General features: G+C 67.9%; 2 protein-coding genes across 3 annotated transcripts; both read right to left on the bottom strand.

Moving 5' to 3' along the window:
- Window positions 1-494: 494 nt before the first annotated feature.
- MIDN (midnolin) lies at window positions 495-12,237 on the bottom strand. Of its 2 annotated transcripts, XM_082297802.1 has the most exons (8): window positions 12,046-12,237; window positions 9,888-10,113; window positions 8,794-8,881; window positions 8,432-8,494; window positions 3,433-3,819; window positions 2,824-2,956; window positions 2,404-2,712; window positions 495-1,261 (listed from the first exon to the last, which is right to left on the bottom strand). In XM_082297802.1, the coding sequence occupies exons 2-8, from the start codon at window positions 10,103-10,105 to the stop codon at window positions 999-1,001; spliced, it is 1,461 nt and encodes a 486-aa protein (XP_082153928.1). In that variant the 5' UTR covers window positions 10,106-10,113; window positions 12,046-12,237; the 3' UTR covers window positions 495-998. The 2 variants fall into 2 exon arrangements, with proteins under 2 accessions (XP_082153928.1, XP_082153927.1); XM_082297801.1 differs by lacking the exon at window positions 12,046-12,237 and having other exon boundaries at window positions 9,888-11,138.
- A 12,000-nt stretch (window positions 12,238-24,237) lies between these two features.
- On the bottom strand, window positions 24,238-27,359 carry ATP5F1D (ATP synthase F1 subunit delta). The gene is made up of 5 exons (XM_082297808.1): window positions 27,170-27,359; window positions 26,228-26,381; window positions 25,785-25,873; window positions 25,199-25,327; window positions 24,238-24,360 (listed from the first exon to the last, which is right to left on the bottom strand). The coding sequence occupies exons 1-4, from the start codon at window positions 27,302-27,304 to the stop codon at window positions 25,205-25,207; spliced, it is 501 nt and encodes a 166-aa protein (XP_082153934.1). The 5' UTR covers window positions 27,305-27,359; the 3' UTR covers window positions 24,238-24,360; window positions 25,199-25,204.
- Between the last annotated feature and the right edge of the window lie 483 nt (window positions 27,360-27,842).

Here is a 27,842-nt window from a genome sequence, read left to right as displayed (position 1 = left end):
AAAGACCGAAAAAAGCCTCGCTCTCCCCCCCGCCCCCCCTTTCCCCAAAACACACACAAAAAAAAAAAAAAAAAAAAAAAAGACTTTTACAGACAAAAAACACATCACGTGGGGGCTCTATTTGCACAGATCCTGACAGAAAAAAATCCAAGTCGGACGAGAAAAAGGATCCTACGGCCTATGAAGACTATGTCAGTATTGGCTCAGTCGGGTCATTAATGTCTATAAATACCGGCCCCGTGGCCGGGACCGAGTTTGGGGTTATTTATTCAGGGATTTTTTTCTTTTTTTTTTTTCTTCTCCTTTTTTTTTTTTTTAAGTTAAAAAAGAAAAAATCCAACCACCCAAGCGGCGGGCGGGAAGGAGTCCAGCGACTCGGAAGTTGGGCTCGGCCGCGGAGGGAAGGCGCCTTGGCTTCTCCCTCCCCAAACAAAATTAACACCCCCCTCCCCCCACAAAACAAAGCCCCCCCCACCCCCGTCCCCCCTCCCCGGGCTGCGGCAGTGGGGCCCAGGCACACGTGTCCCCCCGGCCACCCGGGGGGGCCCAGCCCCGCAGCCGAGCAATGCTACATATAGAAGGGAAGGAAAACAAACGGCCCCCAAATCGGGGGGGCTCCAGCACCTCCGAGAGAGACTTCATCTCCTCCTGCCTGCACCGGTGGGGTGGCACAAGGTGGGGCCAGAGCCCACCCCGCTGTGCCCCTCTTCACAGCAAAGCAGCAGCTTCGATACGCCCCAGGGTGCCCCCCTGGTGCTGGGACCCCCCAGCTGGGGAGGCTGCAGGGAGGGGGCGGCTCCTGCTGCTCCCCCCACATCGCCCCAAACCCCACCGAGCAGGGGGTGGGGGGCTCCCCCCGACACGCGGGTCGGCCCACGGCGTCTGGTCGCAGGAGATGGCAAAACTCGAGGAGCCCGGCCCGTGACACCGGCACTGCCCCCCCGCAGCGGGGGCAGCGAGCGGAACCCCCCGGCACAGTCCCCCGGGGCCCCGGCTCTCTATGCTACGACAAACTCGGATTTCATCTCGGCCTTGACCTCCGGCTTCCAGACCGAGTCCTCGAAGTCCAGGTCCAGGCTGCCCTCGCTGGAGACGCTGCTGTTGCTGTTGGTGCGCCCGGCCTTGCGGTTGGGCACCCAGTGGTACGGAGCCCTCGCATCCCTCCGCGCCTTCCGCCGCAGCCGCTTCTGCTGCAGCAGCAGCTGCAGCCGCTCCACCTTGCAGCGCGTCGCCCGGTTCTCCGTCTGCCGCAGCCGGTCCCCTGCAAGGGAAAAGGGGAAAAGGGGTCACGAGGGGCTGCCGTGCAATGCCATGGGGGGGACACGCCAGCCGCCAGGCAGCCCCGCGGGGCACGGACATGTGGACATCCCTGTAACAGGCAGGGTTGTCCCCTGCAATGGAGAAGGAGGGGTCATGGTTCCCTGATCCATGGCTGGGGGGACACAGTCCACCAGGTAGCCCCCCATGGCACAGGCACATGGACACCCCTGTAGCAGGTGCCCTGCCATAGGAAAAGGGTGAGGGGGTTACGGGAGGGTGGCCTGACTCATATCCTGGGGGGGTCACGGAGTCCCCCATGGCACAGTCCCTTGGACATCCCAAAAACAGGGTGTCCACCACAGCACCTGGCTGGTCCCCAGTGGCCTACAGCCCTTTTTTGGGGTTCTGGGTCCCCACCACAGCACCTCCTCCATCTCCCTGGATGGAGAGGGAGGGGTCCCAGGACAGAGCAGAGCTGGGGGCAGACCTGGAAGACCCAGCCATGTCACCAGGGGCTGGAGCCAGCACAGAGCCATCCCCTGTGGGGACCTGGACTACTCCTGGCCAGGAGAGAAGGAAGAGTGAACCTTGAGGGGGACGGGCCAGCACTGGTGGTTTCACTTCTTTCCTCTAAGCAAATCACAGGGGATCCAGGGCAGGCGCCTGCGGCACCTTCCGGCCCCAGGGCTCACAGGTGTGCACCCAAAAACGCCAGGGGAGTCACCACCATGCCCCAGACAGGCCCCCCAGCCAGGCCCACCCTCACCCCCAGTCTGGGGAGACGGGTTTGGAAAGGGGGAGCCCGGGTCTGGGTGACCCCAAAACCTCTGCCCACACAGCAGGGACAGGCCCTGAGCTCCCGGGGGAGCACGGACACCGCAGCCACCTGCCACTCCCCCACACCCCCACCCACACCGGGACACTGTCCCTACAGGGTTGGGCAGAGATGGCAATGCAAGGTGGGAGGGGGACCTCCCAGGTCCCCAAGGGTGCTGGTTGTCCCCAAACGTGCCACCGCCTTGACTAACACCTGTCAATCATCCAGTACCCAGCCCCTCTCTGCTCATCTTGGCCACGAACCAGGGACCCCCAAGAGGCGCCGAGCCCAAACCCCGACTCTGCCTTGGGGGCAGCCAGACTCACCACTGGGCTTGCACATCCGGATCTGGCTTTGGCACTGGACTACGGGGTGCAGGGTGGGGGCGGCGGCCGCTGGCAGCGGCTCTGAGGTAGTTTTGGTGGCGAGGTCCGGGGAGGCAGGCGGCGAGGAGGAGGAGGAAGAGGAGGAGGAAGAGGAGGAGAACTGCGTCTGGCAGCGGAGCTGCGTCAGGGACTGGGGCATGCCCTGGTAGTGTCGCGTGGCGCTGAGGAGGTCGTTGAGGATCTGCAGGATGGTGCCGATGTCCCGCCGCGGCCGCCCGCTGCTGTCCTGGCAGTTGGGGTGCAAAGTGCCTGGGGGGGGGAAAGGGGAGAGGTGGGTGTGAGATGAGCAGCCCCCCAAGATCCCATCGCCCCCAACATCCCCCCAGCCCCAGAGCCCCTGGGGAGCTCAGCAGCACGTACCGGAGAAGGTCCCTGAGAAGACCCCAGGCGCGTGGTTGACGAAGCTCTCGATGACCGCCCCGGGCTTGCGGGATCGGGCTGAGGGGGCTGGACTGCTGCCTGGGGAGCTGCTGCTGCGGGAGCCACAGTCCACCTGGGATGGGGAAAACACAGGATCAGCCTCGGGGTAGGGGTCTGGTGGGGCACACAGCCCTGCTCCTGCCTCCCCATGAAGAACCAGGTCAGGAGAGCCCAGACAGAGCAGGTGCAGCAGGCACCAGTCCCAGTTATTGTGGCATGCAAGGAACCACCCTGGGGGTCCCAACAGCCCCCCTGCCCTGCTGTGCCATGTGAGGGGAAAAGAGAAGCAACAGCAGCAGCTCCTGCCCACCCATGGGGACAGACAGGGTGTGAGGACAGGCAGGGTAAGAGCCTGGGTTACACCCTGTCCTTGAGCCCCTCCCTGGGACCTGGGGACATTCTGGAGACCAGACTGGGGACAACCCATTTCCACACACAAGAGAACTGAGGCAGGGCCGGGCATTGCCACAGCCAGGCTGGGAAGTGCACGGCTTCACTCCCCTTTCCCAAAGCAAGGGTCCCAGTGTCCCAGGACACCCCCAGACTCACCTCTGAGCAGGAGGAGACCACGCTGCTGTTCACCGTCTGCGTGCTGGCCCCGTGCGACCGGAACATCCCAGCGGTGACGGGAGCGGCGTGAGGGGCGTTACAGTACATGGGGGGGGCCGGCGCGGCGGGCGCGGGGCTGGGGGCCGGGCTCTGCTGGCACGTGGGCACCACGGGGATGCGGGCAAAGCCTGAGCCGCTGGCACCGTGCAGCGTCCGGCAGTGGGGGCTGGCGCTGGCCCCCGCCTCGCCGCGGCTGGCGATGAGGTGCCGGTGCTGGAGCTGCCCGGTGCTCTGCTGAGCCGCCAGCTGCAGCTGCACGAACATCATGTGGTCACCCACACGCAGGGCCAGGGTCAGCGGGGACCGGCCTGACAAGAAGTCGTTGACCTGGGGAGAGAAAGAAGGGACCCTCATCAGCCATGGCACGAGCAGGGGGGCGGGGGTTGCCCCCCTGGTGCCAAGCTGGGGACAGTGGTTGCCCCCACAGGTTTGCCATGGGCACAGGGATGGGTCACTGGGGCAGAGAAGGGGTGACCCCACTCCCACAGCCCTTTCCAGGCCCTCGCCCATGCCAGGCTGGCAGGCGAGCCCGGCTGCCGTCCCCATGTGACCCCAGCCCGGTGCCAGCTCTGTCAGCTGACAGTGCCAGGGGGTATTTTTCTTCCTTCTGCCCTTCCTGCCCTTTATTCCCCACCACTGAGTGGCCTGGCCCCTCCCCAGCGCTGATCCCGGTGGACAAGGACAGGCAGGGGCCACAGCTGGGACTGCCCAGAGCCAGCGCTGCTGCTCCGGCCAGCCCAGGGCCAGCGGGAGGGGTGTCCCCCCTCCGAGCACAAGGGGGTGCCCCTGCTGGCACAGGGGGAAGAGGAGGGGGCAGGTGAGGACATGCCGGGTCCCTTCATGCCCACCACTGTGACTCAGGCAGTGCAGCCCACCTGCCCTCCTCCCCCCCCTCAGGGCAGCTGGGGGTGGGGGACAGGCCCTGCCCAGCCTGGAGGCTCCAGCTCCGGCAGGTGATGGAGCAGCTGCAGTGCGGAGACAAGAGCCAGGGCCTGACCCTGCCCAGGCTGCAGCTGTGGGGGGCCCCCAATGCCCAACACCTGCCACCCCCCAGCTCACACCCCTCAGCCCCCCTGCTCAGACGCATAAATCACTTGGCAGCTGTGCCAGGGAACACGGGAGCCCCCCAAGCACCGCTCCATGTTCTATGGGGGGCTGGGGTAGCCATGAGCCCCCTGAGCCCCCCTTGCCCTCGTGTGTGCTGCAGGGGGGGCTGTGCCCCTCACCCCTACCAGCCCAGATGGGTTAATGGGGATGATCCCCCCCTTCCACCCCCCTCACTATTCCAGGGCATGTGGGGCCCGGCTTTCCCAGCCTGTCACGTGCAGCTCCTGATACCAACCACCCACACCCCACAGCACGTTTGGGGTGCAGCCATCGAGGGGTGCCCCAGGAGACCCAGCACCCCCCCATCCCCAGCACCGCAGAGCGGGGTTCCCCCCGGGCCCCCCCAGCCCTGGCCCCGCTCCCCCACGCCCTGCTGCCGCGGAGGCCGGTTCTGAGAAGCCGTGGGAAAAGCAGCTTTAAAAATACCAGCAGCAAAGCCCCGAGCGTGTCAGGCGGAGGCTGCAGAGGAAGGGGTGGGCAGGAAGGAGACGCTGCAGCTCTGGACACGGAGGTTACGGGGCGAGGGGGCGGGAGAGGACGGCGGGCGTGCACATGGGCACGCGTGTGCACACGCGTGTGCGTGCACAGAGCGCCTGGCCGCGGGAAAGCGTCACCCCAGCCCCCGGCTTTGCCTCAGTTTCCCTTCCCATAGCAGCCTGGATGGCTTCAAGCCAGGCTGGCACAGCCCCATTCCCACTGCTTGGCCGCATCCCAGTTCTGGCCACCTCGGGTCCCTGCATGGAACCCCCACACGGCTGCTGGGCCACCCCAGCCCTGCTGCTGCTCTCTGAGCCACTCCAGGGGATACATTTCACACGGGGACACCACGGACCCCAACACCAGGTCCACACACCGTTCACCAATGCATGACCCAGCTGGGTCCCGCTCCCACTGGGCTCCTGAGCGGGGTCTTTCACAGCCCCACAGCTGCATTCCAGCCCCAGTTCTGCACCCAGGTGTGCCCGGGGGAGCCCCGAGCACCTCCCGGGGCCCCCTGACGTCAGCCGGGCCCGCGGCCGCCTCCCGCTCCCTCTGACTCACCCCTGCCCTGCCTGACCCCTCGCCAGCGCTGGGAGAAACCAGAGCACCCCAACCCAGCCAGGCCCGTGCTGCCGGCGCTGCCCAGCAGCACCAAAACCCCTCCCTCCATCCCCAGGCGCGGGGGTCCCATGGCCCCCGGCAGCACCCCCGGGGTAGGGCCGTGGCACGGAGCCGGCCCGGTCCCCGCGGCGCCCCAGCTCCGGGGCTCCCAGCACCCGCCCCCACGCCGCTGCCAACCTTCCCCCCCCCCGGCGAAACCAGCCCGCTCCAATGCAAACACGTCCCACCCAGCCGCCCGCTCGGCCGCCCACGCCGGGAGGACCCCGTCCCTCCCAGCCGGCTCCGCCGCGGGGGCTGGGACAGCCTCGCCGAGGGGGCTGGGGCCACTGAGCCCCCCAAAGTCCCCGCATTCACGGGTCCCCTGGGACCTTGCCAAGCCCTGGGGGGCTCGGCTGCACTGTACCGGCCTCGGGGCCCGCAGGGATGGGGCAAGTGTCTCCCAGCTGCTTCTCAGAAACGCCGATGACTCAGAGAACGCCGCATTCCCGCCTCGCTCCGACGCCTGGCCCCGCGTCACCCCGGCCCCCAGCCCCAGACACCCCCGGGCTCCCAACTCCGGGCTGGCAGAGAGCGGGAGCTGCCCCCGGTGAGCCCCTGCCCCGCATGGGGAAGGCAGCACCCCCAAACAGGCACGAGGAAACCATCCTGGGAGATCCAGATGGCAAAGGCAAAGCCAGGCCAAGGATGAGGAGGGGGAGCAGGAAATGTCCCCCCTCCCCAGCCCCTGCAGGGTCTCCAGCTGGGCACAGCTGGGCCCCCCATCCAGCCACCTGTGTCGGTGCCTAGGGGTTTGTCTGTGCCAACGGGAGCAGAGGGCCAGAGCCCCCCGGCCACATTCCCGCAGCCCTGGAAGAGCAGGATGTGTCATCCCCCTCCTCTGCTCCCCCCCCTCACCACTGCTGGGCAGAGGGACTGGGGGAAGGAAGAGCCGAGCCAGTGGGACTGAACGCCTGCCATCCCTGGAAAGCGGGGGCAGCCATGCGGGGAGGAAGGAAGTGCAGGAGCATTTCCAGGAAGCCCCCGTGCCCGGCAGCCACTTCCCCAAAGGCTGGGGAGGGGGTGGCAGCGCCCCGGCCCCCCCCCCGCCGCCCCCAGAGGAAGCGGCTCAGCTCTCCCTGTGCTCCGGAGGCTGCGTGACGCAGGCAGAGCCCAGCAAAGCATGAATGGGAGGAGTGGTTTCCTGCCCCCCCCGCCGCCCCCCAGGTGCTGGCGGTTCCTCCTGCTCAGCCTTGGCTTCCTGAATCACCAACCGGAGGAACCTGCGGTGGGCAGGGAGGTGCGGTGCCGCTTCCCACAGCCAGCGCCAGACCGTAGCCCACCCACCCTCCTCCGTCCGCTGTGCTCGGTGTGGGGGAGCCACAGCCCTGTGCAGGGGGGTACCCTGAGCTGCACGGGCTCCTGGCTCCCCAGTCCATCCCACACCAGAGCAGAGCTGCGCAGCCCCATCAGAAATATCTGCAGCCCTGAGGCCAGGACGTGCACGATGACCCTCGGGCCAGGCTGCCCTCTCTCACAGCTCTGCACCCCAGCTGGGATGGGCAGCACCCTGCAAGCCCTCCATGGCACCCCAGCAGCCTCTGGCACAGGGCTCCAGTCCAAGCTCACCCTGCTGGCCCCTACGGGGTTAAACCAGCTCCCAAAAGTCAAGGTCACCCCAGGCAGCCAAGGGCACTGCGGGTCAGTCCCTGCGGGCAGGGCAGCCTGGCCACATCCCCACAGGAGGCACAGCTGTGCCCCCACCAGCCCCCTCTCTGAGCCCTGGCACCTCATGGGGCTCAGCCCCTTCCCAGAATTCAGCAAGGCACGTTATAAAAACCCCCAAAAACCCAACCCTTAAAAACCCGAAGCTGCAGCACCGGCCAGAAAAAGGAAGGAAAGAGTTTCACAGCAGTAACAGAGACGGAAAACAAAGGAGCGGGGCCTGCACGGCTGGGGGTAAATTCCACCTTCGCGGCAGGAGCTGGCGGCTGCGTGCGCACCCACGGCTCACCCACGTCTCTCCCACCCTGGGAACGCTTCCGCCCCGCAGCTGAGACCCCCCAGCAGTAAGGACTCCCCACCCGCCCACCTCCCACCCTGCCAACAACTCCACAGCGATTCAACCACAGCCCCACCAACGCCGCCCACTTGGCCCCCTCCGCGCCCCTTCCTTGGCGCATGGCCTCCCAGCACAAGGCCACCGAGCAAGGGACAAGGAGAGGGCCAGAACACCCCAGCACGGGCAATCTGCACCCCCCAAGGACGGCTCCAAGGAAAGGGGGAAGAGCTCTTTGGGTGCTGGGGGGAAGCCGGGCTCTGCAGCCCCACGAGCCCCCAGTTCCCTCAACACCCATCACGGCTGTGGGGCAGATGGGCAGCCCTGTCCCTGCACCCCGGGGTAGGAAGCTGGGGGGGGGCTGCAGCCCCACACCCCCGGGCAGGGCCCTGAGCCGCCCTGCTCTGCCACCGACCTGCGGCGTGACCTTGAGTGAGTCACTTCACCTCCCCGGCTCCCGGCTTGTTTGGGCTGTGAGGCTGCGGCGTGGGACCTCCCTGAGCCCAGAGCAGCACAGGGTGACGGTGCCCGCCCCGGGCACCACCCTCAGCGCTCCCAGCCCTGCTGAAGGTGAAACCTCAGCGAGGCACCAACGCCAAAGCTTTTGGGAGGAGAAGCAAAGTGAGGCCGCAGCTGTCCTTCCCCCACCCGCCCCCCGCCTTTGTCTCCATCCTGCCCCGGCATCCAGCCCCTCACCTGAGTTTCAGTTAAGCTTTCCAGAGCTTGCATCACCGACTGTTCTGGTCTGGACGCCTGGGACTGGAAAAAAAAGGAGGAGGGGGGGGGGATTAACGTTACAAATGCAGCGAAGGAGGGGGCGTCCGCAGCAGGAGGGAGGGATGACATGTCACTTCCACTATTTCTACACAAGCCCTGAGAAAGGAGTGAAATACTAAACCTGCTGCCGTGCCCAACCCAGCACTGAGGAGGCAGCGAGAGCAGGGGCAGCAGAGCCGCGGGGCTGCCAGCACATCACATCCTCATCCTTGCCCGGGGCTTTAATAATAGACAGGGACGAGTGGGAGGGATGGAGGGAGCAGCAGGAAAAGGCCACTCACCATCAAGCCGGCCTCCACGGTGGGCACCAGTGTCAGCTTGCTACCTTCCACGACCCCCAGGTCCTGCAGTTTGCCAGAGCTGAGGCGGCTGCAGGGGGAGATGCCAAAAGCGGGGTCAGTGCGGGTCGGGCAGCCACCCCAGAGGGTACACACGAGGTGGGGGGACACCAGCTGCAAGTCTGGCTGCTCCCAGGAGACCAACATCCCCCCCCAAGCATCCCTACCCCAAGAAATTCCAAGCCTTGACAGGCAGGAGGGGACCCTGGCACCTCAGCTGCTCCCCGGGGGAACTCACGGTGTGGGTCACCCCTGCCCTGGGCACGGGGCAGGGCTGAGGGGGCCAGAGAGGAGCTGAGCTTGGGGGGGGGGGAGGTTGGGAGCACGGGGTTCGTGGCACAGGAAACCTGCCCACTGGGGGGGCGGGTAGAGAGAAGTTGGGACCAGCGTAGGTGGAGGAGGCAGCACTGGGAACGTGCTCCCCCAACCCCGTGGGTGCCGGCAGATGGATGTGGTGTCCCCATGTGTCCCCCACCTTCCTCCCTGAGCCGGGAAAGACTCTCCAAGTTACTCCCAGCCCGGCCCCACGCGGGCCCCGCTCCACGCGGGGGGTGCGCAGCCCCTCGGCCCGGGCCCCCGGCAGACAAAGGCCCCCCCCGCCGCCCCCGGCGCTGGGGGCTCAGGGGGGGCCGGGCCGCGCCGCCGCCGGGGCTGAGCCCAGAACAAAGGGCCGGGGCACGGCCGGGCCCCGCCGCCCACAAAGGAGCCCCGGCAGGGCCGGGCGAGGGGGCGGCGGCCGCGCTCCCGGCCCGGCCCGGCGCCCCCCTCCCTCCCTCCGCCCCGGAGCCCCCCCTCCCTCCTTCCCTCCCTCCGGCCCGGCCCCCGCTCGCCCCCGCCGCGGCCCCCCGGGCTGCCCCCCCCCCCCCCGCCCCGCACAGGAATGGGGCCGAGAAGGGGGAGGGGGCGGGAGTCTTTGTGCAGTGCCGAGCCCGGTGCGAGGGGGCCGCCCCCGCGCCCAGCCCCGCTGTCGCGGGCTGGGGACCCCCGGCCTCCCGAGCCGCGCAGACCCCCCCCCCCCGTACCGAGCTGTGCCGTACCTCTCTTTGTGCAGCAGCGCCAGCCGCTCCTTGGGCACCTTGAGGCGCTGGGACAGCCGCCGCTTCAGCCCCTCCACCGTCTCCTCGGCGGGCACCGAGAGCTCATAGCGGGTGCCGGTGGTGGTGTGGATGTAGAGGTTCATGGGGGGCTCGGGCGGCCCCACCTCGCAGGCGGGAGCCCCGCGGCTGCAGCTCCTGGCGCCGGGCTGCGGGTCCATCCGCCGACCTGCGGGGGCAGCGGCGGTCGGTGTCGGGGGGCGACGGCGGGACGCGGCGGGGGGGGCGGCGGGAGCGGACAAAGGAGGGAGCGGGCCCCGCTCCGCCACACGCCCGGCGGGACCCACGGGAGCTCCGGCTGCGCGGCGAGGCCTCGGGCGGGGGCCGGGAGGAGGCGGGGGGCGGCTAGGAGGGGGGTCCCCAAGCAGGGCTGCACCGGCCGTGCCCTCCGCGGCCCGGGCGGAGAAAAATAAAATATATATATATAAAAATAAAAAATATAAAATCTCCCGTTCTCGCCCCGCTCCGGTGGCTGCCGCGGGAAAGGGGGGCGGTGGAAGCGGCGCTGCCTGCCCCTGCCTGCCGCCTCCTTTCTTTCTCCTCGCCGCCGCTCTGTGCTCTCGGTGCGGGGTGTCTGGGGGCGGGGTGAGGCCCGAGGCCGCGGCGAGGGGCGGGGAGGCCGCTCGCTCCCCCTTCTCTGGGGCCGGACCCGCCGAACCGGCCGCCGCTCGCGCTGCCGTGGGAGCACCGGGGGGGGGGAGGGAAGTTACAATGTAGCAACGTCCCGCGGGCGGGGCCTCGCCCTCATTCACTCCGGCTCCTCCGGCGGCCGCGGCCAATGGGAGGGCGCCGAGCGCCCAGACATCCGCGGTGCCGGCCAATGGGAGGCGGGCGCAGGCTCCCCACGTGGCCCGGTGGGCGGGGCGGTCCGGCCGGATTCCTCCCGCCCACGCTGCCGGGTGGCCCCGCCCCCGGCCCCGCCCCCCGCGCGCCCTCGCGCCGCGCCTGGAGCCATTCATAATCCCGGCGCACAACAAAGGGGTGCGGGGGGTTTGGGGGTCCGGCCGGGCTTCGGCGCTGCTGGGCACCCGCCGGGCCGTCCCTCACCGGGGAGTCGATGGGGTTGGCGTGCGAGGTCCGGGCGCCGCGGAGGGGTGAACGCGGGACACGGGCAGGCGGCTGCCCGGAGCGCCGCGGCGGGGGCGGTGAGCGGCCCCCGCACCGGAGGAGGCCGCGGCGGGAGGTGACTGCCCGCGGGGCCGGGCGGGAGCCAGAGCCCCTGGAGCCGAGTGACGCCGGGACACAGAGGCGGAAAGGGCGGGGGGTACACGCACAGTCACCCGCGGCCGGTCACACCCGCCCGGTCACACGCACCCGCCCGGTCACCCTCCCGGTGACGCCGTTACAGCTACGGGGAACTGTCCCGATCAGGGGTTGAACCCCCTGCTCCCCCCAGCACGCTGTTGCCCCCCCCAGTTTCGCAGCTGGAACCTCCGCCCCAGCGGCCCCAGCCCCGCCTGCCGCCGCCCGGGGGGTGGAACGGACACCCCGCAGCCCCGGGGCCCCGTCCCGGCACCCGCACCGGGGGGGGCTATGAGTCAGCAAAGCGCGGGCGCCCTCTGCCGGCCCCGCCGCGCCTCGTGCGCCCGGGGGGGCCGCGGGGGCCGCACCGGCGGCGCGCCGGGGAGCCCTTACCGCGACACCGGGTGGCCCTTACCGAGCAACCGGGCGGCCCAGCCGCGCTGCGCCCCGGGGCCGCTGCTCTCCCACCGGGACGGAGAGACCCTGCCCGAGCAGCCGCCCCCCCCGGAACGCCGGGTCTCGGGGGTTAGAAGCCGCTCCCCGGGAGGAGGCGGGCGCCGAGCGGGCGCACCGGGGTCCCGACAGCTGGAGCGAGGAGAACCGACCCAGCTCCCGTTCCCCGGAGGCAGGCAAGGCTCCAAGTGACCGAGGACACGGAGGGTCTCTGAGGATAAGCAGAGCTCCCGAACAACCGAAGAGGGGCTCTGCCGTGAGTCTCCCCGGGAGCCCCGGGGAAGCGAGGCCACCCCTCCCGCTCCGGGGAAAGCAACCGAGAGAGCGCGGCCCCGGTCTGCGGATCCCCCCCCCCCCCCCCGCAGCCCGACCCGGACCTCCACCGGCCCCGCGCGGCTCTACTCACCGAACACGGCCCCGCGGATCCCGGCGCGGCGGGAGCTCAGCTGCCTCCGGTGGCAGGAAGAGGGAGAGAGACCCCAGAAACGTCCCGGGGGGAGGTGGTGGTCGGTGCGGTGTCACCTCCTGAGCGCAGCAGCCGGTCCGAGCGCAGCCCTGACGCGGAGCTGCCGGGGAGGTGCCCCAAGTTTTATCCCGCACCGCCCGGGGTGGAGCCTGGCGGGGGCAGGGACCGGTCTGGCCCCGGCAACGGCCCCGGCAACGGCCACGGCCCCGGCCCCGGCGGTACCCGCACCTGCTCCCGCGGGGGGTCCCGGTCCTTGTCCCCGGCTCTCAGTCCTGCCCCCGGGGTCCCAGCCCCTACCTCCTCGTTTCGGATCCTGCTCCCGGGATCCCGACTCTCCGTCCCCTAATCTCGGTATCAGCCCACCGGGGGTGTCTCAGCCCCTAACGGGGTCCCGGCTCTGCCGCTGCACCAGGCAGGGCAGGGGCGACCAGCCCCCCACGGGCCGTGGAGAGGGGACGGACCGGACACCTCTCCCCCTCCGGGTGCCCCGTCACCGGGGTCAAAGTCAGTCCGTGGGCAGGGAACGGATGGGTTGAGCTCTCCTTGGGAGCCGAGCGTCAAAGCTGCTGCTACTGCCCGTGGAGACTCAGTGATGTCTAATATCGAGACTCTCTGATGTCTAATAACAAGGTTGGGCCATTCCTCCCCCAGGGATTCCCTCTGCCCAACCACCACCCACTTCCCATCAAGGACACAGACTTAGCCCCACAGGGTTTCTTAGAGCAAGGGAGAAACGGGCTGGTGGGCACCAGGTCTGGGGGGCAATGCCCCGGGGGCCATGGCGCAGAAGCTGCTTCCTCCCGGGCCAGCGGGTGCCCCGTGCACGCAGGGAGGGTGCTGGGAAGATGCTCGTGACCTCGGGCTGCCTCTCCGGGTCTCGCCCTCACAGACAATGCCCTGGCACACCGAGACACAAAGCAGCTGGAGGGGGGATCTGGCAGCCGGTCTGCAGTGGGGAGACCCGACCCGTAAGGCAGCAGCACCGGGAGCCAAGGGGGGGGGCTCTCTGAATCCCCAAAATGCTGCCGCTGTGTCCCTCCCGCCCAGCCTCCCCTGGGGTGGGTGCAGATGGCTGGGTGGGAGCGAGGCCACTCATGTGCAAGGCACCGAGCTGGGCTGGGAGGGAGCCTTTGTGGTGCAGCCCGCGGCCCCCCGCCCGCCCCAGCCCCCTCCAGGCTCTCGGGGGGGAGATGAGCTCAGGCGGCTCCGACTCCGGCTCCTGCCATTGTTGTCCCTGGGAGAGGGGCCGGGGCAGGGATGCGCCATTGTTCTCCCCGGGAGCTGTGGAGCCCCGGGCCTGCGAAGCCGCCCCTTGGGGGGCCACATCCCCAGCTGGCTGTGCGGGGTGAGGCCCTGGAGCAGCGAGGAGAGAGGACAGCCAGGGCGGCAGGTTTGGCCCCGCCACAGCTCAGGTTTGTGCACCAGGAGGGGCCATGGTGGGGACAAGGTGTCACACCAGAGCTACTCCCGCAGGGAGCAGGGTCTGGCCGCCAGCTCCCAGCCCCGATCTGTGGGGAGGGACAAGGGGACATTGTGCCCGTGGCTGGGAGTGTGGCCCGCTTGGGTTCTTTGGCAGAGCAGCCATGCCCCAAGGGCAGGGCATCTCCCCACATCCTGGCAGCCTTGAAGAGCCCCTTTCCCAGTCGCCACCCTCCTCACACGGCTCCATCTCCTTCCTGGGAGGAAGCTCATCTCCTCCGGCGATCCCATGACTCCAGGAGTTGGTGCTTTAGGAAGTGTGTGCAGATTTCAGTATGGTTGAAGGTATCTGGAGCCTCCAGAGACACAAGCTGGGAGATCCCAGGATTCCCAGCAGCCTGGATTTTGTGTGTTTAGTTTATTGTGTTGCCCTGGGAATAAATCGTTAAAGATTACAGGCAGACTTGGGCATAATTGCTGCGCGGCATCCGAGGCTCCTGCGTCTCCAGAGGGAGCGTTCTCCAAACCCCGCACAGCTGAGCAGCTCGGGGAGAGACAATCCGACGAGCAAATACCTACACAAATCCCGCTGCAGGCCACACGCAGCTCCTGCAATCCGCTTAGCTAACCTGGGCCCTGGGATTAGCCCCCGCGGAGGCTCACGCACCCGGGAGGGCAGCACGGGGCGGACGAGAGGGGCTTACCCGGGTCCCACCGGGACACTTCCCACGGGGCCTGGCCTCCGGGCATGTCCCGGTGTCACGGCAGAGCCGGGGCAGGACCGTGGTGTTGGCTCCTCTGTGTCCCACGGTCCTGCCGGCCCCAGCTCCAGCTGGGAGCCCCGAATCTTTTGGAGGCTGGTTCTTGGAAGTCCTCTCCCTCGAAGGAAGGGAATTCCCAGCCCTCCTTCTTCGGGGAAATCCCCCACCAGCCCCGGGCAGCAGCAGCTTTTCTCTTTTCTCTCTCTTCCCCCCCCCCCTCCCCCGCCCCCCTTTTGGACTGAATTCTTGGCTGATTCCACAACTTTGGCAAACGGGGGATTTTATCGCAAGTCTCTGCATTCCCCTCGCAGGCGCGGGGTCATGGGATTAGGGCAGAGCTGACGCCGGCTCCGGAGCGGAGAGAGCAGGGGAGAGGAGGGGAGAGGGGGCGTTTCTCGCTCTTGCGGCTGCAGAAGACGCCGGGCTGCAGCCTGGGGGGACCCAGGTGGGACAGGAATCGTTTTCCTCCCTCAGCCTGAGGAGAGGAGCGATCCCGTGGCTTCCAAGGGGCTCCCAGGCCCGCGGTGCCCAGCTGGGGCCTCGCATGGAGCTGCCGCAGCGAGTGGGAGCGTTCCCACGGGCGCGGGGCCAGCGGCCGGGATCATGCGGGGCACACCCCGGCAGGAGGGTGCAGCCGAACCACTGCACCTCCACCCGCCCGCCCGGCCCGGCCCGGCCCACCAGGCACCGCCGCGGTGGGAGCGGTGCTGGGCCGGGGGTCTCGGCGCCCCCTCCCCGTCCCCCGAGCCCCGCGGGGCCGAGCGGCTCAGCCTTAGTCACGCTGGCAGTGGTGACTCAGTCGCCCGGCGCGCTCAGGTGAGCCACGGCTGCTGCCGTGAGTAAGGAGCTGCTGATCCCACCCTCCCGACACCACGCTGGGCACGGACCCCCGCCGGAACCCCCCCCCCCCAGAACCCCCCACCCTGCCGGGCTCGGGGTGGCCTCGTGGCGGGCGCGGATGTCCTTGGGCAAGACGGCGGTGCCTGTGCCGGTGACGCTGGCGGGGCTGTAAACACCCAGGCGTGTCCTTAGAAACACACAACCGGCTCTGTGTGTTCCCAGCTCTCGGGGACGTGTCCTGGTGGCCTTTGGCAGAGTGTCCGGGCGTCACAGCCTGGGGACACTCCAGCTGCCAGCCCGATGCAGCCGGAGCCAGTGGCCCTGCCTGGCCTCACTCGCCATGCCCTGGCTCTGAGGCACCCCACACTCCCAGGGGCTCTGCCCACCACTCTGGCCTCGGCCCTGGGGAGTCCCAGGGATGAAGTCACCCCTGGAGTGACTCAGGCAGCCCCCCTTGGGGGGCTGGGCACACGGTGAGCAAGGGGACCCCAGCACAGGCTGGATGGCTCAGGCCAGACCCCAGGGTGAGTCGGCTCTTGCAGGAGGCTGGGGCTGGGGGGAGTCACCAGAGGCTGTCACCCACCTGGCCCTGGCCCCGGGAAGGATGGCGAATCCCTCTGGATTTAGCAGCGCCCAGGTGTGAAACCATACTTGGCTGTGCTGGGCCGTGGCCCTGCTGCCACGGTGAGGCCAGGGCTATTCTGGGCTCCCTGAGCTCACGGGCCCCTTCAGGACGCTGAACTCCAGTCCCTGCTCCGATCCCAGTGGCTCCCAGCCCCTGGCCTCGCCGCCTCCCTGCCCATGGCCCCCTCAGCTGGGGGCAAGCAGAGCTTCAGGCCCCAGCCCTGATTCATCCTGGAGTCGTGATGGGATGAGCAAGGGGAACTGTGGACCCCATCCCTGGCCACCTCCTGTCCTGCTCCATGTCCTCTGTCCCTCTGCCCCCACAGCCCTGGTGCCCCCTGAACCCCATCCTGCCCCCAGCTGTGTGCTGGTGCTGGTGTGGCAATTTTGGCAGCCACAGAATTCCAGTCAGGAGAGGTCCTGGTGGTTCCATCAGTACCATGGGCACACGCTGCCAGCTTGTGCCCACCAATGGGACACTCCCCTGGGCACAGGCCAGGGGCCGAGGCCCCCCCAATAGGGCAGGACTTGGCTCCTGTGCCTGGGGAGCCCTGGAAACACAGAGGGGGAAACTGTCAGGGTGAGAAGAGACACCCAGGGCACAGACACCCTGCCCGCTGCGACCAAGAGGCACCAGAGCCCTGATCCCCCACACCTCCCATGCCCCCTGTGCCCCCTGGCCCCTCACAGCCCTTCCTCAGCGCCAGCGGCTGTTTCCCAGACGCTGCCACATTTCTTGGTTTGCTTTAAATCCCGGCTCCAGGAGTCAGCTGACAGCTCAGCTGTTGTTGACGGTGTTATTATTGTTGTTATTATCATTATTATTATTATAAATGCTTGAAGCAAGTTGCCAGCCTTGGGGAGGGGAAGGACTCAGGATTTCGGGAGCCTCTTTGGATACACACTGAACCTTGTTCCTGGAGTGACCCAGGCTTGTAAACACGAGGGAAAGTAACTCCCTATTCCACCGTATCCAATCCCACCCTATCCCATCCCATCCCATCCTATCCCACCCTGTCCCAACCCATCCCATCACCCTCCAGCCCTCTGATCTCACCGTGGGCTCGCCCTGTGAGGCGTCATCCCCAGTCCTGGGAATGCCCGCACACAGGGTGGCAGAACCTTATGGGATGGATCCCGAGCCCGTGCCCAGAGCCGGGGGTGATGCCAGCAGGGATCCCGGTGCCCGGCGGGAGAGCGAGGGGGCCGTGGGGCGGGTGTCCCGCCGGGCTGCCCCACTCGCTGACACTCGGGCGCACACTCAGCGCCGCGGCATTCCCGCCCCGCGCCTGCCCCTGGCTCCCCTCGGAGCCGCCTCAGGAATGCGGGAACCTCACCTGGGTGGGGATTGCGGTGCCAGCGCGGGGCCGCGGGCACCTCTCCACCCTCCATCGCCTTGGGGGATCGGTGGGGGGATGGCAGCCCCCCCAGCCCAGCACGGGATGGGGCAGACACAGCCCCGGTGTGGGCCCAGTGCTGTCCCTGCCCTTCTGCAGGGTTAGCACCCCCTGACCCCCAAAACCGGGAAGAACAGGATCCATGCAGGCAGGATGTGCCCCATGAAACCACGACTCGGGCGGGATGGGGATGGGAGGAGGCACTTCCTCCTGGCCTTGTCCCTTCACACACAAGTGCAACGCCTTCACCCCGAACGGGCACACGCGTGTGCACAGCCACACATGCTCACCCCGCACACCGGCACACGAGCTCCGTGTGTGTGCACACACTCCCGCGGGCTCGCTCGGCCCCGGTGGGTGCTGCACCCCCGCCCACGCTCCCACACCCACGTTCCCACACCCCGGCCATGGGCGCAGGCTCCCCCTCCCTTCCCGGCCCCCCGCGCTCCCCCGCGGCCGCAGTTCCTGTTTACGGTGATGAAGCCGCCTGCCCGGCCCTCCCAGCACCGGGGGGGCTACCGGGGCATCGCTGGTGCTGCTGCCTCTCCCGTGCCTGGCACCGGTGCTGATGGGTTCCCGGCTGATGGCTGTGCGGGATCACCCCACGGATGCAAGGCCACGGCCCGTTCTGGGAACAGCAGCAGGAAATCCTGACAGGGAAAAGAGCTGGACCCTGTGTGGCGCTGGCATGGGCCGGGTGCCACCAAGCTGCTGTGTGTGGAGTGTGGGTGCCCCCGCCCAGCACTTCCAGACAAGCCGGTGTCGGGATGTCCCAGCACTCCGGACTCTCCGGCTGGAGGGGGCCCCCTGCCCAGGTAGGGGGCTCAAGGGAGTTTCCATGCCCGGGGTCCAGGTGTGTCACAAGGAGCCAAGGGAGGAATCCAGCCCTGGGCCGGACCCACTGTGCCGCATTCCCCAGCGCCAAGCCACGCTGTGAGGAGCCGGGCTCAGCTCATCCCAGCGCCCGACCTGTGGGGAAACTGAGGCACCGGCTGGGGAAGTGACTCACCTGCACTGTGGCCTTTAAATGCACTGCTCCGATTAGATAATGGGCGGAAGGATCAGAGAGAGTCCGACAGCCCCTCATTAAACCTTGGGCTCCCCAAAGAGCCTTCAGCTCCATCGGAGCCCGTGGCCACCTGGGCCGGTGCTGGCCCGCGGGAGGCAGCCCTGCCCAGAACCCACCCACTCACATCCGCAGGCGGCTGCAGCACTTCACATCTGTCCCTGTCGATGGGTTCCTACCCACAGGAGATGCTGCCCCTCCCACGCCCCCCCAGGAGCCTGCAGGAACTGGGGGGAGGCATTTTGCAGCCCCCTGGCAGGACCCTGCAACTTTGGGGTGCCCTACCTGGCACACGAGACACAGGGGCTGCAGCTGCCCGGGGTCGGGGCCGCGGCCCATCTGCCAAGACAGGATGTGGAGCCGGACGGGGGACACAATGTGGGGAAGCGAGGAGGGGACAGCAGGGACGGGGACATCCCACTGGGCACAACTGGGCTCACAGCCCCTCCAGTCCCCAGAGCTCCCGGGCACCCGGAGCTCCGGCTCCTCCAGGCCCCCAGCGTGCCCCCAGCGCTCCGGGTGCTCCTACCTCCTGCACCTGCCTGGCCCGGGGGGCCCTGCCTGCAGCGGCCTGTCCGCGGGCGGCCGGGACGCGAAGGAGCTGGTTGGGCCGGGCAGGTGCCGGGTGGGAGCGGGGTCCGCTCAGCCCACACAGGTGTGGCCGCGCCGGCTGCGGCAGCAAAGCTCCGCGCCCGGCTGGCCCCGTCTTGCTGGGTGGCAGGAGCCTCCCGCGCCGCTCGCAGCCCGGGGCGGGCGGGCACACCCCGTCATTAGCCCACAGCAGCTGCCGGCGCTGCCCGGGCAGGGAGGGGACAGCAGGGCCGGCACGGCCAGGTGGGGACGGGGAAGACGAGAAGCCATCGCCCACCCGCGCCTGGCCCTCGCCTGCTGAGGGGAGGGCGAGAGGGGGGTTTGTGCCTCCTCCCTGCGTGGGACCCCGCGGAGGAACCCCCGAGCCCCACCGGTGCCACCCCCGAGCCCCACCGGTGCCCCCGGCGCGTGGGGGATGCAGGCGGGGTCAGGCCCAGCAGCTGCTCAGGACGTGCCCTGCGGGACCGCGGCGCACAATGACCCCATTGAGGTCCGGCGGGGCGGGGGGGGAGGGGGACACCCAAGGTGGTGGTGGCAGAAGTGACTCCAGTGTCACGCCAGGCCTCAATCCTGCTATTTATACCCGGCGGAGGGATGGCCTTTGAGAGAATGGGGATGGAAGCGCTGCCGTCCCCTCCCTGCCGCATGCCGGGGCATCCTGGAGGGCAGCGGCCCCGGGCCCCCCGGCTTTCCCTCTCCACCCCAAGCCCCACCCCGGCGCCAGCCCCTCCAGGAAGAGCCCCAGCACCGGGACCAGCTGCAGCCGCTTCCTCCCGGCCCCGCCAGGAACTGGGCAGCCCGCGGGGGCTCCAAGCCCCCGGCTGCAGCGGGGCAAAGGGAACCGAGCGGCGGATGGAGCCCCATGGCTCACGGCGGGCTTGCACTGGGCACCTGGGTGCTGGATGCCAGGATCCAGCTGGGAACTCCTTGGGAACCTCCCAGCTTTACCAAGGGCGAAGTCCCGGCACATCAAAGGCGGGCGGGGGCAGCGGGAGCCGGGGCAGGAGCCTTTGGTCCCTGCCAGCACCCGGCTCCACCACCCCACGGAGCTCCCACCGCCCTGCACCGGGGTCCCGTGCCGGCACACCTGGGTCCGGGGTCATGCCCCCCTCCACGGCATGGCACCCAGCCCATCGCTGTGGCAACCGCCACCAGCTCCGGGTGTATTTTCTGCACCAGGGCCACCGTGGGAACCTGGACGAGTGCCACCTCATTCCGCTGGGCTCTCTGGGCCGCCTTTGTAGCCGGCGTGGAGCCCAGCTGGCAGCCGCTTCCTCCCCGGGCTCCCTCTGCCCCGCGTGGGTCACGGCCGTGGCCGGGAGGCAGTGGGAGGGGGCTTTGCTGGAACCCCCAGCACAGGGCCACGCACCCCCTCCGGCCCCCCACGGCTTTGGGCCACCTCCAGCGGAGCCGAGCGCGAGTGGCCGCCAAGGCCGCCCCGAGCGAGGGCCGTGCCCGTGGTCACAGGGCACCGAGCCCCTGCCAAGGCACCTGGGACCCCCAGGGCAACGCGCCGCCCCCGCCACCCCCTGCCTGACTCCGGCAGCTCCCGGGGGGCTCCTCCACAGGGGTGGAATCGCCAAGCACATCAGCAGAGTCTGAGATTCCCATGTCCCGTTCCCACTCTCCCCAGCCTGCAAGTGGCTTTCCCCATCTGTGCCTCAGTTTCCCCACGAGAGAACGCGCCCCGGGCCAAGGTTTGCCGCGTGGCTGGCGCGGCGCTCCGGGGCTGCTGGCCCGGGAGCAGCATGACAAGCTCTGTCGTGCTGGCTGCAACACCCGCCCTCCTCAACGCCTGCCGGCGCTCGCTCTTGTGCCCGGATTTTGGGGGTGAGGCCGCCGGGGTGACGCTCCCCACGGCTCCGCCACCATCTGCAGGCAAAGCGCCCCCAGAACCGGGACCGAGGGGCCCCACCAGGACAGATCCCGGTGCCAGACCCCGAGCCAGGTCCTGCTCCTGCCCACAGGGTTTTCCCTGAGCTGTGCCACGCTCCCTCCGCGGGGCCACGTGCGTGGGAGGGCGTCGGAAAAGGAGCATTTTCCAGAGCTGGAAACCCAGAGGAAAAAGGCTGCCGGCCGGAACGATTAACGCGGGCGGGTTAATCATTACAGCAGCTCCCCCCCTTCCCCCCCTCCCCATTCTAAGGAAGCTGTGAGGATTTGGCCTTCGAGCCGCCCAAGGGCAGCGTGGCCCAAGGACACTCCGGGCTGTGCTGGCAGCGTGTGGAGCCTCCACTGACCTTCCCACGCCGGGGCCAGCGGCAGCACCCACAGGCCTGGGGGTGGGAGAGGGCCAGGTCTGCACCCAGGTGCTGCAGAGCCTTGGGGACAGGCAGGGAGCTGCCCGGCATCCCGGGGGTCCCCAGACTTCGGGGAGTTGCTGCCACATCCTGCAGCCCCTGGTAGTGTGAGGGATGGGGGGCAGCCTCTGTACCCCCAGCCTGATGCTGCAGGGTGGGCACCGATGGTGCGGGCAGCAGCGGGGACAGGCAGGATCCCGAGCAGGGCCAGGCAGGATCCCCAACGCGCCAAGGTTTGGGCAGGGAAAGGGGCGGCTCTGCCGGATGAGTCAGCCCGGCGGGAGCGGGGCTTCCTGGGGCTGCGGTGGGGTTTGGGGTTGTTTTTCCTGCAGAGAGAGGAGAGCTGGAACCTTTCGCCTGCATTCGGGACTGGGTGGGACGGGGAAATGCCACGCGGCCAAACGCAGGGAGGGCCGCCAGCACCGGGAGATTTGGCCTGGCAGAGCCCGGCCCGTCTCGGAAATCATCCCCCGGAGAAGCGACGCCGCCGGCAGAATCCGTGATGCTTCACTTTCCGAGCGCTCCCGGCCCCGCTCCCCACCCTCCATCTGGCAGCAGAGGATGCGAGTCATGGGCGAGAGTCCTGGGTGGAAGGGGAGGAGGGGGGACAACACCAGCCCTGCCCCCGCTCCCACCACGTTCCGGGCAGCCCTTCCCCTCTCACACCCACCACGCCCCAGCCCAAAGCCGGAGGCAAACAGGTCCCGGGCTCCCGGGAATAACTCCACCACATTGTACTGATGCTCCCGGTCCTGGATGGCCCCAGCAGAGGCAGGGACCCAAAGGCAGGGGCACCTCGGCACCCACCACCCCAAAAAGAGGCAGAAACCACGGATAGAGGCTGCCGTGGCCCAAGGCAGGTGGCAGCACTCCAGGGACAGGAAAGTACCACACTGGTGTCACAGTCCAGGCTGGTGTAGGGAGGAGGGAGAGTCACCTGCTGATTCACATCATGACCCACACCTCCCTGCCTTCCCCCAAGCTGGGCTCATCCCTGCAGCACCTGCACAGAGAACCGGGAGCAGGAAAGGGCTCTGCCTCTGGAGCAGCCGCAGCCACACATCTCCTGCACCGAGTCAGACCATTTTCATGGCATCCAGCAGGATGTGACTGATGGCGGCTCCGGCGTGGGCAGCGGGAGCCAGGGGAGGAGGAGAACGTGGCTCTGCAGAGCCAGATAACGAGCAGGGAGGGGAAGGGCCGGAGGCAGAGGTGGGGGGCATCCCTGCAGGGAGCAGGCTGGGCTGGGAGCGTGGAGGAGCACAGGGAATCATCCACACAGGCCCTGCACCCCCAAAAGTGCAGCTCAGGGTGAGCAGGGCTATGATGCCGCCAGCCAGGCACCCACAGTCCCTGCCCAGTGCTGCTCCCGTCCCGGCTCAGGACAAAGCCTTGTCCTTGCACCCATAAGGCCCCATCCCCACGGTCTCTGGATGTGGAAGAGCCCCTCACTGCTCCCCCCAAACGCAGCCTACAAGTCCCAGCAGGCGTCAGGCCGTGGAACACCCGGCCAAGGGCACCCTGCGAGGGGGGCAGGACCGGATTCCTCAGCCCCCCCTCCCAGCTCCCCCGGCGCTGGCGGGAGGCAGTGGGAAGAGCTGGTGAGAGGACGCTGACGGAGACACTTTTTTCCCATCCTAAAAATAGCAGCTGGCCGTTTCCCCAGCTTCCCGGCCTCGCCAACGCTCTTCCATTAGATGAAAAACCCAAGGCAGCCACCTTCCGTCAGCGCGGCTGCGTGTGCCGGGGGAGGCTCACGCAGCCGAAGTAGCAGCTGGGGACAGAGAGGTGCAGCAGCAGAGGGAAGGGAGCCGGCCGGCCCCAGTAATTCCCAAGATGTTTTAATTAGCACAGCTCTGACTCTGAAGCTTTGCTCATGCTCGGTGCAATGTCTGACCTTTCAGGAAAAAAAAAGAAAGGGAACGAGAGGGGAAGGGGAAAAGGCACTAGAGCAGCTCAGGAGCTGGAAGTCGGCTGAGCTTCAAATAGGCTCCGCGTCAGGCACTCGGAGGCTTTTAATAAGCCACAGAGTGAGAAATTTAACACCACAGGCTCTATTTTTGATCACTTGTGAAGGGGGGGGAGAGAAAGACAGAGTGAACGAGAGGAGGGGGAGGAGGTGGCGGTGAGAAGAGGAGGCAGCCAAGATTACATCCTGGGTGGCAGCGCCAAAAATAGCTGTGCCCTGCTCCAAGCACGGAGCGGCGGGAGCCGCACGGGGCCCGCGGGAGGCCGGAGCGGCGAGCGCTGACCTCACAGGCAGCCAACACGCCTTCCCGGGCTGGAACACTGCGGGCAAAAGGGGATTAGAGCGACGCAGAGGGAGGAACGGAAGCTCTGCACAGCAGTGGAAACCCAAAATCCCTCTGGGAAGGCGTGGGAGGGTGGCACAGAGCGAGGGGCCCGGCAGCAGCTGGTGCAGCAGGGACACACAGGACACACATCCCGGATGCCTGGCACAGGCAGAGCAATCCCCTTGCCCAAACCCGCCCCTTCCCAGCGGCGCCGTGGCCCGGTGAGCCCTTCCTGCTTTCCTGGGCTGTGAGGAGCCCTGAGGAACCCCAGGTGGCCTCCTCAGAGAGGGCTGCACCCAGCTCGCCCCGAGACCAGCAGAGCAGCTCCAGCCACCCCCAGCATGAACGGAAGCAGGAAAGATTCCCACCATGCATCTGCTTCCCTCTCCACACCAAGCCCGTCTCCAGGAGCAGGGGAAGTGCCACTGGCAGCAGCAGGGGATGGGGCAGAGGCCGGCAGCTGCTGTCCAGCTGTGAGAAGCACCGTGCCAGAACAGCCAGGCTGGCGTGGATTCCTGCAGTGCCGGAGCCGGGAGGCTGAGGCAGAACTGGAGTTGGGACACAACAGCTCTGGACCAGACCTGTGCTCCTCCTGTGCTGCTGAAATCCCACTGTCCAAGTGGTTACTGGAGATGGAGGTGGCTGGAATACAGGGAGGGGGTTATAAACCTGTCTGATGAACCTCCTGGGGGTGAATCTCCCCTGGGGAATGCCCAGCCAAACCCCAGGGCAGTGCTGGGGACCCCTTCCCAGGGTGAATCTGCCTTGGGGCAGGAGCTGGGAGCTGCTCCTGGCTCTGGCTGCAATTGCTGCCTGGGAAGAAGGCGACGTGCCACGAGAGGGGGTCACATTTCCTTTTAATTGATCAGAACCATTTCTCCGCTTCCATTTGTCCCGTTCCAACTGTACAACCAGGGAGCAGAACAGGGACAGGCTGGGAGTTCTGCATCCACAGTGGGATTCCTGCAAAACACAAAGTGGGGTCGGGTTAGCGCGGGGTGAGCTCAGCTGGGCCATGGATCCCAATCCCAGGGCTTGGCCCCACTCCAGCTGCTCAACTGCTGTGAGTAAACACGAGCCACCGGCTCTGAGGGATCAAAGAGCACCCGGACCAGAGAGCAGGAGAGAGCAGGAGCTGGTGCCCTCCTGTGCTCCAGGCTGAGCCCGTTGGAGGCTGTCAGTGACTCACAGCCCCACACAGCACACGGTGCAGCAGTTCCCAACTGCCAGCACGTGGGAAGGGAAGGGATGAGGCACAGTCTGAGCAGGGCAGAGCAAAAAGAGGCCACAAGGTAAGAGCCTGGCCTCACCTCCCCTGAGACTTAAGCTGTTTGTCTTTAGTGGGAGCATGTGGGGCAGAGGCCACGTACTCTCTCTCTCTGTGGGGCCCAGCATCCCCCCTCTGCCCCCAAGTTGTCCCCAGGCATGGCCAGTCCCAGTGGGGACCCGGGGCACCAGCGAGGCCCCAGCAGTCACTGCAGCTCCCAGTCTGTCCCAGCACCATCCACCCACCCTTGTCAGGGCTGGACCCTGAGGGCTGGGCTGGACCCCACAGTGTCAGGGTTGGACCCCACGGTGCCACAGCCCAACCCAGCCCAGCCCCAAGCCCCGCTGCCATCTTGCAGTCCCAGGTCAGCTCTGGGCCAGGGACCCCCAGGAGCCCGCCCAGAGCTGAGGCCTGACCCTGGCAAGTGACAGCTGTGGTGTCACTGCTCCCCAAAAGTCAGGCAGATCCTCTTGCCCAGCCCGGCAGGCCCTAGAGCAGGTCTGGGTGCTCTGCCAGGCTGCAGGTGAGCCTCACCTGGATTTACTCCAGAGCCTTAACCAGGGCTTCATTAGCTTCTACCTTAATCTGAGCTTCTGCTTTAGCAGCTTCATCGGATGCTGCTGCCATCTCTGACACAGCTTTCTCCAGGTTGGATTTCGCCGTCTGGACATGAGGGCACAAGGAACGTGTGTCATTGGGAGACAGTGCAGGACAGGGGACTGTCCTTCCCTCCCTCCCTTCCTCCCCTGCAGCCACTGGCCCTTCACATGGATGCCAAGGACCCACTGACTTGGGAGCCCCACAGAGCTACAGACACAGCTGTGCTGGCTCCAGACACCTTATCAGCAGGGAAAAGCTGTTCTGGGGGTGGGGACAAGGTCAGTGTCTGTCCAAGGGGTGGGAAATAGCATGGAGATTTATGACTGCAGAGCTCCCTCTCTCCAGAGAGTTCACCAAGGAGGAGCCCCAAGCCTCTGATCCCAAAAGGTAGCGGGGGTCAGACACAACCCTGGGTTCTGGGCACAGGAAGCTCCCAAGACAAGCACCCCAGAGCAGAGAAGGGGGGCAAATCCCCTCCAGAGAGGGAGCCCAGGGCTGGCCACAATCTCTGAGTACTCACAGCCAGGTCCAGCATGTCCATGGTCACTGCCTCCTCTGCCAGCACCTGCACTGTGGAGTCAGCGTGGACACTGACAGAGCCGCTGCTCACTGCGAGGCACAATGTGGGGTGGGTCAGCCTTGGCATCCCACCATCCTTTCCCAAAACAAACCCTCGGCCCCCTCCTGTCACATTTCCAGGGACTCCCACATTCAGGGACTCGGCTCCCATCCCATGGGAAGCTGGAGCAGGGGATGCTCCCAGAGAGCCTGAGCAGAACCAAGACCTGACCCCAGCCCACGGCTCCCAGAGCAGCTTCCAGGAGCCCCTGGCAGGCTGGGAAAGCAGAAATCCCTGGAAGTGCACCAGGCCACACCCGGATGGGCAGAGCCTCCCTTGTGAAAGCGCCAAGAACACCATCCCCACGCACACCTTTCCCACCCAGCTCCTCCTGACTCGCTCACCGAAGTACTTGGTGGCCGTCCCATCCTCGGCGTGGACTGTGACAACGCCCGGCCGGAGCACCTGGAGCGTGGGGACGTGGGATGCCAGGATGCCAAAGGAGCCGGTCAGCGTGGGCACATCTACCTGCTTCACGTTGGCACCGTTGTAGAACACCTGCATGAAGAGGGCAAAGGGGCATGGTCACCAGGGATGGGGGGGATCAAGAGTGGTGGCTCTGCAGAGCCCAAGGAAGAGCCCATCCCGAGGGAGCAGCCCAGCTCCCAGCTCCTGGCAGGTTCGGCACGCCCAGGTGTGCCCAGGACAGGCTGCACCTGCACGGGGTGGGAGCAGAGCCGGGCTCCGGAGGAGAGGTCCTGGCAAAGGCAGTGGGGAAGCGTTCCCAGCTCCCAGGGGCACGACGGGGAGGCGGCTCATGGAGACACGGAGTCGGGAGTGGGCGAGAGGCGCCGGCACAGCCGGGAGCAGCCTGGGAAGCGCGTGGGGAGCCCTGAGCTGCCGTCCCCGCTCCGGCCCACGCTGCCGGGCTGTCCCTGTCCCCAGCACCAGCCCGCGCCCTGCCCCGGGGACAGCCCCGGGCCCGGCGGGGGCGGACCGGCCGGGTACCGCTCCGGGCCGGCGGCGCTGCGGCGGGGCCGGGCCTGGCAGGCACAGCGGGTCCAGCAGCGGGGCTGGAAGGCCTGAACCGGTCTCGGGCAGGCCCCGGGAGCGCTGCGGCGGGGACCGAGCGCCCGGAGCAGGCGGGCAAGGCCCGAGGTCAGGGCCAAGGTCAGCCCGGTGACATCCCCGTGACAGCCTGGCCGGACTCCGGGGACCGCAGAGCCCCCGGGCACGGACAGCCCCGCGGGGGCGGCAGCACCGGCCGCGCCCCGCCCGCCCCGGGCCCTCAGCGGGCACCGGGCGAGGAGGTGGCGGCGGGGGCACCGGGACCGGGGCGGGCCTACCTGTGTGGGCGAGGCGAAGGTGAAGGCCATGGCGGCGGGGCCGCCGGCGGGCTCGGCATAGCCACGGGCGGGGGGTAGCGGCAGCGCGGGGCGGGCGAGGCGGAGGAGGCGGCGGGCGCAGAACATCGCGGCCATGGCGGCGGCGGCGGCGGCGGCGGCGCGAGGCAGGCCGGGACGGCGCCGGACCACAGCTCCCAGCGCACCCCGCGCGCCGCCCGGCGGAGGAAAAGCGTCATGCTGCACCGCATAGCCTTATGGGAATTGTAGTCTTCCCGCCTGCCGTGTGTCGTGGTGCTGGGTGGGGGGGGCCCCGCTCCGCCCCCACACCGAGGGGCCGCAGCACCCCCGGCCCCCGGTCCGGCCGTGCCCCAGCGGCTCGGGGGCTCCGGGGCAGGGAGGGAGACAGGGAGGTGGGACAGGGATGCAGGCAGGGCTACGGGGCAGGCAGGGGTACAGGCAGGAGTGGTACAGGCAGGGATGCAGGCAGGGATACAAGAAGGGCTGGTGCAGGCAGGGATGCAGGTAGGGGTGGTACAGACAGGTGTGCAGGCAGGGGTGTAGGCAGGGCTGGTGTTGGCAGGGCTGGTGCAGGCAGGGATGCAAACAGGAGTGCGGCCAGGGCTGGAGCAGGCAGGAATAAAAGCAGGGGTACAGGCAGAGGTGCAGGCAGGGG

This window comes from Coloeus monedula, assembly GCF_965178545.1.
Source record: "Coloeus monedula genome assembly, chromosome: 27".
Classification (NCBI taxonomy): Eukaryota; Metazoa; Chordata; class Aves; order Passeriformes; family Corvidae; genus Coloeus; species Coloeus monedula.
The sequence above is the reverse complement of the archived record's forward strand: the minus strand, read 5'-3'. Positions and strand labels throughout refer to the sequence as shown.